The sequence below is a fragment of the Oncorhynchus nerka genome, linkage group LG13, assembly GCF_034236695.1.
Source record: "Oncorhynchus nerka isolate Pitt River linkage group LG13, Oner_Uvic_2.0, whole genome shotgun sequence".
NCBI classification, from domain to species: domain Eukaryota; kingdom Metazoa; phylum Chordata; class Actinopteri; order Salmoniformes; family Salmonidae; genus Oncorhynchus; species Oncorhynchus nerka.
Genome location: NC_088408.1, coordinates 35,232,486 through 35,244,733, shown reverse-complemented (window position 1 = coordinate 35,244,733; position 12,248 = coordinate 35,232,486). Strand labels below are relative to the sequence as shown.

General features: G+C 42.0%; 1 protein-coding gene across 3 annotated transcripts in view; it reads left to right on the top strand.

Moving 5' to 3' along the window:
• Positions 1-12,248, top strand: part of LOC115139442 (protein FAM184A-like) — a 154,565-nt gene that overhangs the window by 113,213 nt on the left and 29,104 nt on the right. For all 3 annotated transcript variants that reach the window (XM_029676816.2, XM_065026360.1, XM_065026361.1), the window contains exons 12-13: positions 7,923-8,076; positions 8,554-8,681. In XM_029676816.2, coding sequence (XP_029532676.1) covers positions 7,923-8,076; positions 8,554-8,681 — 282 coding nt within the window. The remainder of the gene's footprint in view (positions 1-7,922; positions 8,077-8,553; positions 8,682-12,248) is intronic.

Sequence of the window (12,248 nt, the reverse complement as noted above, 5' to 3'; positions counted from 1 at the left end):
CATGGACTCACTCTGTGTGAAATAAAAGGGGTTGACATGATTTTTGAACGACTAAACCCTTCCTTTGACCTCCATACATACAACATCTTTAAGGCCCCTCTGTCAAGTATTGAATTTCAAGGACAGATTCAACTACAAAGACCAGGGAGCTTTTTCTAAAGCCTCATAAAGAAGGGCAATGATGGGTCAAAATAACAAATCAGACATTGAATATCTCTTGAAGAATTATCCTCTGGATTATGTATTAAACCACCCAGACACATCAAAGATTCAGTCGACCTTCTGAACACAGGACAGGAATGAAGCTGCTGAAGGATGTCACCATGAGGCTATTGGTGATTTTAAAACAGCTACTGAGTTATTAAATGGCTGTGATGGGAGAAAACTGAGGATGGATCAACAACATTGTAGTGAGTCCACAATAATGTCCTAAATAACAAGAGTGAAATGAAGAATACAAATTACACAGAATATTCCAAGACACTGAAGTAATACTGCAGCAACAAACAAAAAAACACAGCAAAGGAATACACTTTTTGGCCTAAATCAAAGCCTTATGTTCGGGGCAAATCCAACACATCACTGAGTAACTACCTCCTTATTTTCAAGCAATTGTGGTGGCTGCATTATGGTACTGTATGGGTATGCTTGACGGCAAATACTGGGGAGTTTCTCAGGATAAAAAGAAATGGGATGGAGCTAAGTACAGGCAAAATCCTAGAGGGAAACCTGCTTCAGACTGGGAGAGGAATTCACCTTTCAGCAGGACAATAACCTATAACACTATTGCCAAATCTACACTGGAGTTGCTTACCAAGAGGACAGTGAATGGTCCTGAGTGGCCACGATACAGTGTTCACTTAAATCTGCTTAAAAATCTATGTCAAGACTTGAAAATTGACATGATCCCCAACATCTTGACAGAGCTTGAATAATTTAGAGAAGAATAATGGCCAAATATTGCACAATCAAGGCGTGCAAAGCTCTTATAGATTTACCCAAGAAGACTCACAGCTGCAAACAAGGCCAAAAGGTGTTTCTAACATGTATTGACTCAGGGAGCTGAATACTTATGCAACAACTGTATTTGAGTTATTACCTTATTTGTTTCATCTTAAAAAGTCTTCACATTTTTCTTCCACTTTGACGTCAAAGTATTTTGTGTAGATTGTTAGCAACAAAAAAATACAATTAAATAAATGTTCATCCCACTTTGTAACACTATAAAATGTGAAGAAATCCAAGGGGTCCGAATACTTTTGCAAGGCACTACACACACACACACACACACGCTTCACACTGCTGGGGCTCAACCACTAACTGTTGTATGGCATTCAACAAGCAGAATCATTGCAATATCATGTCACCACTGATTTATTACTGTTTACTCTTTAATAGGTTTGGGTCGTATCCAGATTTTCATAGCATCGTACCTCGGTACCATTCCGGGGTATACCGTATTACTGGAAGTACACACAAGGGGCACTATTTCCACGTTTCAAAAAGCAAACCGGGATCTTCATCCAGGAGGGCATTGAATGTCTCTGCAGTAACTTGACATTTTTTATTTTATTTTATTCAACTAGGCAAGTCAGTTAAGAACAAATTCTTATTTTCAATGACGGCCTAGGAACAGTGGGTTAAATGCATGTTCAGGGGCAGAACGACAGCTTGGGGGTTTGAACTTGCAACCTTCTGGTTACTAGTCCAACGCTCTAACCACTAGGCTACCCTGCCGCCATCTAGCCACTTAGCTAGCAAGTTAGCAAACCAGATGCATAACTGGAGCCCTGAGCTGGAAATAAGTCATTTGACACATCTTACGTTTCTTGCAGTTATACTTAATTTATAGTTATACGCTGTGGCGTAGCATGCAACCCTGCAGCTCCTGCGAGGAGCTATTGTTGTTATACCGTTTTTCTTATTTTTTTATACGGTATTGAAAATCATACTGTCGGTATATGGTACAAATGGCATATCGCCCAAGACTACTTTTTAAGGCTTATTTGATTTGGTCTTATACAAGTCATATGTTGATTGAAATGCACTGTTCTCTTTCTATTTCCATCTTAGTCTTGTTTGATCCCTATCAATCTGGTGTCGTGTCTATTGGATGTTCCTGTCATGGAAATTCTTACACAGGGACACTCGAAGTCAATCCTAAATGAATCATTGTTTATTGTCAGCGCGCTGGAGAGGTTCCAACAAACTCTAAGCACAGCAGTGAAGGTCTGTCAGAATGTCTGCTGGGGCAGTCCCGGCAGTTGTTTTATATACAGCTATACATAGACAAGTTATATTTGCATGATTTAGCATAATTCATTCATCATTACCGTTTTGTTTCATTCATGTGACCGACCAATACTGGTTCATAACATGTGACAGACCAACACCTCACGAGGCTTCTCCTCTCTAAGCTGAGACCTTGAAACAGAGAAATCATTCGTTCTCAAAACAAGGTCTGGGCGTACTGCCAAATTGCAGATACGGATAAGTGAGGATTCGTACAATCAGTCACTTGCATGAACTCAGAAATTAGTTATTAGAACAGCACATGAATAGAACACAGAAATGAGTTACAAGAAAAGCATATGTTTAAAATGTCCATCACATTCCCATTCAGCTATTTCCTTGCCAGTTGGACAAGTCTGTGTTTGTAGTTAGATTTAGCCGCTATCACTCTCTCCCTCTCTCTGTCGCTCTCTTTTTCTCTGTCTCACTCTTTCTGTCTCAGTCTCTGTCGCTCTCTCTTGCTCTCACTACTCTCTCCTTTCTCTCTTTCACTCTCTCTTTCTCTACTCTCAAGAGATTTTATTGTTATATGAGAAGTGTTCTCGTGAGGTTTTGGTGTTATATGAGAGGTGTTCTCGTGAGGTTTTGGTGTTATATGAGAGGTGTTCTCGTGAGGTTTTGGTGTTATATGAGAGGTGTTCTCGTGAGGTTTTGGTGTTATATGAGAGGTGTTCTCGTGAGGTTTTGGTGTTATATGAGAGGTGTTCTCGTGAGATTTTAGTGTTATATGAGAGGTGTTCTCGTGAGGTTTTAGTGTTATATGAGAGGTGTGCTCTCGTGAGGTTTTGGTGTTATATGAGAGGTGTTCTCGTGAGGTTTTGGTGTTATATGAGAGGTGTTCTCGTGAGGTTTTGGTGTTATATGAGAGGTGTTCTCGTAAGATTTTAGTGTTATATGAGAGGTGTTCTCGTGAGGTTTTGGTGATATATGAAAGGTGTTCTCGTGAGGTTTTGGTGTTTATATGAGAGGTGTTCTCGTGAGGTTTTGGTGTTATATGAGAGGTGTTCTTGTGAGATTTTGGTGTTATATGAGAGGTGTTCTCGTGAGGTTTTGGTGTTATATAAGAGGTGTTCTCGTGAGATTTTGGTGTTATATGAGAGGTGTTCTCGTGAGGTTTTGGTGTTATATGAGAGGTGTTCTCGTGAGGTTTTGGTGTTATATGAGAGGTGTTCTCGTGAGGTTTTGGTGTTATATGAGAGGTGTTCTCTTGAGGGTTTGGTGTTATATGAGAGGTGTTCTCGTGAGGTTTTGGTGTTATATGAGAGGTGTTCTCGTGAGGTTTTGGTGTTATATGAGAGGTGTTCTCGTGAGGTTTTGGTGTTATATGAGAGGTGTTCTCGTGAGATTTTAGTGTTATATGAGAGGTGTTCTCGTGAGGTTTTAGTGTTATATGAGAGGTGTTCTCGTGAGGTTTTGGTGTTATATGAGAGGTGTTCTCGTGAGGTTTTGGTGTTATATGAGAGGTGTTCTCGTGAGGTTTTGGTGTTATATGAGAGGTGTTCTCGTGAGGTTTTGGTGTTATATGAGAGGTGTTCTCGTGAGATTTTGGTGTTATATGAGAGGTGTTCTCGTGAGGTTTTGGTGTTATATGAGAGGTGTTCTCGTGAGGTTTTGGTGTTATATGAGAGGTGTTCTCGTGAGGTTTTGGTGTTATATGAGAGGTGTTCTCGTGAGATTTTAGTGTTATATGAGAGGTGTTCTCGTGAGGTTTTAGTGTTATATGAGAGGTGTTCTCGTGAGGTTTTGGTGTTATATGAGAGGTGTTCTCGTGAGGTTTTGGTGTTATATGAGAGGTGTTCTCGTGAGGTTTTGGTGTTATATGAGAGGTGTTCTCGTGAGGTTTTGGTGTTTATATGACAGGTGTTCTCGTGAGGTTTTGGTGTTATATGAGAGGTGTTCTCGTGAGGTTTTGGTGTTATATTAGAGTTGTTCTCGTGAGGTTTTGGTGTTTATATGAGAGGTGTTTTCGTGAGGTTTTGGTGTTATATGAGAGGTGTTCTCGTGAGGTTTTGGTGTTATATGAGAGGTGTACTCGTGAGGTTTTGGTGTTATATGAGAGGTGTTCTCGTGAGATTTTGGTGTTATATGAGAGGTGTTCTCGTGAGGTTTTAGTGTTATATGAGAGGTGTTCTCGTGAGGTTTTGGTGTTATATGAGAGGTGTTCTCGTGAGGTTTTGGTGTTATATGAGAGGTGTTCTCGTGAGGTTTTGGTGTTATATGAGAGGTGTTCTCGTGAGGTTTTGGTGTTTATATGACAGGTGTTCTCGTGAGGTTTTGGTGTTATATGAGAGGTGTTCTCGTGAGGTTTTGGTGTTATATTAGAGTTGTTCTCGTGAGGTTTTGGTGTTTATATGAGAGGTGTTTTCGTGAGGTTTTGGTGTTATATGAGAGGTGTTCTCGTGAGGTTTTGGTGTTATATGAGAGGTGTACTCGTGAGGTTTTGGTGTTATATGAGAGGTGTTCTCGTGAGATTTTGGTGTTATATGAGAGGTGTTCTCGTGAGGTTTTGGTGTTATATGAGAGGTGTTCTCGTGAGGTTTTGGTGTTATATGAGAGGTGTTCTCGTGAGGTTTTGGTGTTATATGAGAGGTGTTCTCGTGAGGTTTTGGTGTTATATGAGAGGTGTTCTCGTGAGGTTTTGGTGTTATATGAGAGGTGTTCTCGTGAGATTTTGGTGTTATATGAGCGGTGTTCTCGTGAGGTTTTGGTGTTATATGAGAGGTGTTCTCGTGAGGTTTTGGTGTTATATGAGCGGTGTTCTCGTGAGGTTTTGGTGTTATATGAGAGGTGTTCTAGTGAGATTTTAGTGTTATATGAGAGGTGTTCTCGTGAGGTTTTAGTGTTATATGAGAGGTGTTCTCGTGAGGTTTTGGTGTTTATATGAGAGGTGTTCTCGTGAGGTTTTGGTGTTATATGAGAGGTGTTCTCGTGAGGTTTTGGTGTTATATGAGAGGTGTTCTCGTGAGGTTTTGGTGTTATATGACAGGTGTTCTCGTGAGGTTTTGGTGTTATATGAGAGGTGTTCTCGTGAGGTTTTAATGTTATATGAGAGGTGTTCTCGTGAGGTTTTGGTGTTATATGAGAGATGTTCTCGTGAGGTTTTGGTGTTATATGAGAGGTGTTCTCGTGAGGTTTTGGTGTTATATGAGAGGTTTCTCGTGAGGTTTTGGTGTTATATGAGAGGTGTTCTCGTGAGGTTTTGGTGTTATATGAGAGGTTTTCTCGTGAGGTTTTGGTGTTATATGAGAGGTGTTCTCGTGAGATTTTGGTGTTATATAAGAGGTGTTCTCGTGAGGTTTTGGTGTTATATGAGAGGTGTTCTCGTGAGGTTTTAGTGTTATATGAGAGTTGTTCTCGTGAGGTTTTGGTGTTATATGAGAGGTGTACTCGTGAGGTTTTGGTGTTATATGAGAGGTGTTCTCGTGAGGTTTTGGTGTTATATGAGAGGTGTTCTAGTGAGGTTTTGGTGTTATATGAGAGTTGTTCTCGTGAGGTTTTGGTGTTATATGAGAGGTGATCTCGTGAGGTTTTGGTGTTATATGAGAGGTGTTCTCGTGAGGTTTTGGTGTTATATGAGAGGTGTTCTCGTGAGGTTTTGGTGTTATATGAGAGGTGTTCTCGTGAGGTTTTGGTGTTATATGAGAGGTGTTCTCGTGAGGTTTTGGTGTTATATGAGAGTTGTTCTCGTGAGGTTTTGTTTGGTGTTATATGAGAGGTGAACTCGTGAGGTTTTGGTGTTATATGAGAGGTGTTCTCGTGAGGTTTTGGTGTTATATGAGAGGTGTTCTCGTGAGGTTTTGGTGTTATATGAGAGGTGTTCTCGTGAGGTTTTGGTGTTATATGAGAGGTGTTCTTGTGAGGTTTTGGTGTTATATGAGAGGTGTTCTCATAAGATTTTAGTGTTATATGAGAGGTGTTCTCGTGAGGTTTTAGTGTTATATGAGAGGTGTTCTCGTTAGATTTTGGTGTTATATGAGAGGTGTTCTCGTGAGGTTTTGGTGTTATATGTGAGGTGTTCTCGTGAGGTTTTAGTGTTATATGAGAGGTGTTCTCGTGAGGTTTTAGTGTTATATGAGAGGTGTTCTCGTGAGGTTTTGGTGTTATATGAGAGGTGTTCTCGTGAGGTTTTGGTGTTATATGAGAGGTTTCTCGTGAGGTTTTGGTGTTATATGAGAGGTGTTCTCGTGAGGTTTTGGTGTTATATGAGAGGTTTTCTCGTGAGGTTTTGGTGTTATATGAGTGGTGTTCTCGTGAGGTTTTGGTGTTATATGAGAGGTGTTCTCGTGAGGTTTTGGTGTTATATGAGAGGTGTTCTCGTGAGGTTTTGGTGTTATATGAGCGGTGTTCTAGTGAGATTTTAGTGTTATATGAGAGGTGTTCTCGTGAGGTTTTGGTGTTATATGTGAGGTGTTCTCGTGAGGTTTTAGTGTTATATGAGAGGTGTTTTCGTGAGGTTTTAGTGTTATATGAGAGGTGTTCTCGTGAGGTTTTGGTGTTATATGAGAGGTGTTCTCGTGAGGTTTTGGTGTTATATGAGAGGTTTCTCGTGAGGTTTTGGTGTTATATGAGAGGTGTTCTCGTGAGGTTTTGGTGTTATATGAGAGGTTTTCTCGTGAGGTTTTGGTGTTATATGAGTGGTGTTCTCGTGAGGTTTTGGTGTTATATGAGAGGTGTTCTCGTGAGGTTTTGGTGTTATATGAGAGGTGATCTCGTGAGGTTTTGGTGTTATATGAGCGGTGTTCTAGTGAGATTTTAGTGTTATATGAGAGGTGTTCTCGTGAGGTTTTAGTGTTATATGAGAGTTGTTCTCGTGAGGTTTTGGTGTTTATATGAGAGGTGTTCTCGTGAGGTTTTGGTGTTATATGAGAGGTGTTCTCGTGAGGTTTTGGTGTTATATGAGAGGTGTTCTCGTGAGGTTTTAGTGTTATATGAGAGGTGTTTTCGTGAGGTTTTGGTGTTATATGAGAGGTGTTCTCGTGAGGTTTTGGTGTTATATGAGAGGTGTTCTCGTGAGGTTTTGGTGTTATATGAGAGGTGTTTTCATGAGGTTTTGACTGTATCCTCGCCACGTTAACGTCTCTATCTTCTCATTTGAGTTTGGAGTGGTGTAATGTGTGCTGTTTGCCTCTGCTCGCTGTTGCTGGGAAACATAGGGCAGCCTTCCAATAGCCGCATCAAGCTACTGATGATATGCTTAAGTGCTCATTGATTGTAAAATAATTCCAACATGATCAGCAGTATTGTCAAATATATGTATTTTGGCTCCATGTGAAAGTGTCCCCTTTAGCCCTCCCTCGTGCCATGCCACTGCCTGAGTAACTCCCAGTCCTTATGTTACTGAACTACACTTAGTCCCACAGCAACGTACCAGTTGAGTTAAACTGATGCTGTTGCCAGATTCTCCCAAACTGATCAGTGCCTCTTTGTCTGGACCATCTGAACTCTTCGTATACGTTTCAGACCATTCCTTCTAGAGATGAACATAATGGTCATTTTTTTCTGGTTAACCAGCATCATAAACCAGGTGAAAACCGGTTATACGTGCCAAAAGGTTCTAGAAAATAATTGCTATGTCATTTGTTTGTCCTAAAACCTGTGTCTGACTCACGACCTTTGACCTCTGTGTGTAGGAGCTGGAGCAGCGTCTCCGGCAGCAGCACCACATGGAGCTCCAGTCTGTGAGAGAGGCCCACAGACACAGCATCGAGACTCTCAAACAGCAGTCGGAGCAGGAGCTGCAGACACTACGCTTCGAGCTGGAGGACGAGGGCAAAGCCATGCTGGGTAAGAGCCGTGCTGAGTAAGAGCCAGGCTGGGTTAGGGCCTGATGTGGAATGGTCACAGGGTCTCACACTAGGTTAAGGGCCCTGGCAGGGAGGGAGACACACAAGGGGTTAGTGCCCTAATAACGAGGGCCATGCTGAGTAAGACGAGGCTAGAGCCCTGAGTAAGGACCTTCAGAGGGAAGGATCATACTGTATGTAGTAATAGGGGACCATGCTAGGTAAATGCTACACTTGCAGCCCTCAGAAAAACCATTGGAAGCAAAACCATGCAGTGCACCTGAACAACAGCCCCACACTCCTCCCTGTAGGAATCAAGGTCAACGCTGGAACATTCCATTGCGTAGCTTGTTAGAGGTAGGGGATGTACTGTATGATGAATGGGTTTTTAATTAGCCAGGGTGGCCTGTCCTATTGTGTGGTGTATAGAGGGGAACTCCCTAAGGACCCGGTCTGTCTCTCTCTATCTGGTTCCTAGCCTCTCTGCGCTCGGAGCTCAACCACCTCCACGCCTCGGCCATAGAACAGCTACGGCAGACCCACCAGCAGGAGACAGCTACAGCCAAACTAGAGCTGGAGAATGCACTGGAGAACAGCCGGATGCAGGTCAGACTCACCGGCACATACTGGCATTCCACATATCACTTAGCTAACAGAAATAATGGTAACAATACGGATGGGCCAGCATTAGTTTTTATTACAGTATAATTGTATATTGGCCATGAACAGCGTTGTATTTTCCTTAACAGCAGGGAAAATATAGTGGCTTAACAATGAGGCTAGACATTAGCTCAACGCATGTGGATAGATAATTCTATTCAAAGCGTATATGAAAGAGTATATGCACATACACACTTTAGAATCTAAATAATCCTTTTGTGCCTTTAATTGTGCAGACTGAAAAGCTTTAGCACTAATGGCCATAGAATACATAGATCTCCCTTGGCAACAGCCCTCTCCTCACTCTGGCTTCTGTTGCTTGTATATATTCACACAACTGACTATATGTGTGGCTTGTTGGATATGGTTTGAGCAAGTGTCATCAGTGTGTTGGGAACTGGGGTGCTGGCCTCTAGAGAAAGAACGAGGGACAGCTTTCCTTCCCTCCCACACGCACGCAAAGCACACACACAAACTCCCCAGCAAGAGGCTATGCATAAATTATTGTGCGGAACACATCATCCGTTTGATCCCTATTCCTCCACTTTCTGCAACAAAACTGGGTGCTTTATATCGCTAACACAGGCCATGTTCTCAGAAACAAAGAGCTAAACTCTATTGCGTATTGTACGTCAACAACAGCTATGCCGCAGCTGACAGTATTAGCAGGTTAAAAGAGAGTAATGCACACAGGAGAGGCTGGGCTCAGCTGATGTGTCAGCTAGAGAGCAGTAGATGTACTTGACATAATACCTGCACTCCCAGCCGCCCCATCTTCCGACAACGGGGAAATGAAGTTTAACGCCCTGGGTCCTCTGTCATGGCCATGGCGAGATGTTCAGGCCCAGGCACACAGCTGTTTCTGAGGGGACCTACTTCTACGCTAGTCAGTCTTCGGGTTACAAGGCAATTACAGTTCCACTTGCCAAGTAAAACGAGGCCAACGAGCCAGGGTACCTACTCCAGTGCAAAAGGCTTCGCTTCCCACCGTGACACAGTAATCGTCTAAACCTATTACCACAGACAGGCCCCTATCACAACAGAAGCAGGCTAATATGGCAGGGGCTTTGTTTTGTTTTAGGTTTTCCTATGGAGATGAACATAGCAGCAAAGCAAGACTGTAAGCTATTTCAATGTGAGATCCACCTCATGTTACGTTGCGAGGATACCTGGAAAGCAAAACAGGAAATATATTGAGGTCTTTGAGGCGTGTTTCTCGCTTGTATTAGACAGGAATGCATATCCCAAATGCATATTAAATGCCCTGCCTGGTTTTTGCACCTGAGAGGTGTGTGTGAAGTGAACCATGGCCTGTTCTTCTCATCCCATATAGGGCTGCCATATCCAAGCACCACAGTACTAGTTGTACATCTGACATCTCTCATGGCATAAACAGGCTTCCTGGTGGTGTCTCAATCAACCAACAACCTTCTCTAAGCCCCCTCTCCTTCAAACTGTCTGTGTTCAGCTCAGCAGTCAGACGTATCAGGACGGACCTGTATCACAACAGAAGCAGGCTATTATGTCAGGGTTACGACAGGGTTTTTGTTTTTCCTATGGAGATGAACATGGCACTGGCAGCAAAGCCTCTTTTTTTTCACTGTAGGCTATTTCAAAATCAAATCAAACTTTTTTGAAAGTAAAAAAATATATAAAAAGTAACACAGTAAAATAACAATAATGAGGCTACAGTTGAAGTCAGAAGTTTACATACACTTAGGTTGGAGTCACTATAACTCGTTTTTCAACCTCTCCACAAATTTCTGGTTAACAAACTATAGTTCTGGCAAGTCGGTTAGGACATCTACTACTAAGTCATTTTTCCAACAATTGTTTACAAACAGATTATTTCACTTATAATTCACTGTATCACAATTCCAGTGGGTCAGAAGTTTATATACACTAAGTTGACTGTGCCTTTAAACAGCATGGACAATTCCAGAAAATTATGTCATGGCTTTAGAAGCTTCTGATAGGATAATTGACATCATTTGTGTCAATTGGAGGTGTACCTGTGGATGTATTTCAAGGCCTACCTTCAAACTCAGTGCCTCTTTGCTTGACATCATGGGAAATCAAAATAAATAAGCTAAGACCTCAGGAAGTAAATTGTAGACTTCCACAAGTCTGGTTCATCCTTAGGAGCAATTAAAAAATGCCCGAAGGTACCACATTCATCTGTACAAACAATAGTATGCAAGTAAAAACACCATGGGATCTCGCAGCCGTCATACTGCTCAGGAAGGAGACGCGTTCTGTCTCCTAGAGATTAACGTACTTTGGTGCGAAAAGTGCAAATCAATACCAGAACAACAGCAAAGGACCTTGTGAAGATGCTGGAGGAAACAGGTACAAAAGTGTCTATATCCACAGTAAAACGAGACCTATAATCGACATAACCTGAAAGGTCACTCAGCAAGGAAGAAGCCCCTGCTTCAAAACCGCCATAAAAAAAGCCAGACTACGGTTTGCAACTGCACATGGGGACAAAGATCATACTTTTTGTACAAATGTTCTCTGGTCTGATGAAACAAAAATAGAACTGTTTGGCCATAAAAAGGAAAAAGGAGGATGCTTGCAAGCCGAAGAACAGCATCCCAAACATGAATCACGGGGGTGGCAGCATCATGTTGTGGGGGTGCTTTGCTGCAGAAGGGACTGGTGCACTTCACAAAATAGATGGCATCATGTGGAAGGAAAATTATGTGGATATATTGAAGCAACATCTCAAGACATCAGTCATGAAGTTAAAGCTTGGTCGCAAATGGGTCTTCCAAATGGACAATGAACCCAAGCATATTTCCAAAGATGTGGCAAAATGGCTTAAGGACAACAAAGTCAAGGTATTGGAGTGGCCATCACAATGCCCTCAATCCCATAGAAAATTTGTGGGCAGCACTGAAAAAGCATGTGCGAGCAAGGAGGCCTACAAACCTGACTCAGTTACACCAGCTCTGTCAGGAGGAATGGGGCCCAAAATTCAGCTGTATCCAGTACAAAGACAACAAAGGAAGGATGGTAGGCGTGCCTTTATCATTGTGGACAAACTCTTGTAGATAGCCAGCTATTCCAAGACAGCTCCATAACACTGTGGCTGTAGTAAATTCTACAGGGACGGTAAAAATAAGGTATGGGAACTGTAAAACTATCTGAACATTATGAAGTGGATATGAGCACACACGTACTCAATTACATGCTTGCTTACACATACGGACTTATACATACACACACACACCTGATCTCGCTCTCTTCTCTCCCTCTCTCTTTATTGTCGAGAACTGTTTTATAATTTAATGTGTTTATTGTTTGTCTATCTTTTTTATGTATTTGTCTACAAGTTTATATACTGTAGGTTCAGCAAATCCCCTTATTGTTTGGGATACCTTTAACCTCACTAGGGTATGTGGGACGGTAGCGTCCCACCTGGCCAACATCCAGTGAAATGGCAGAGCGCCAAATTCAAAAACAGAAATACTCATTATAAAAATTTATAAAACATACAAGTGTTATACA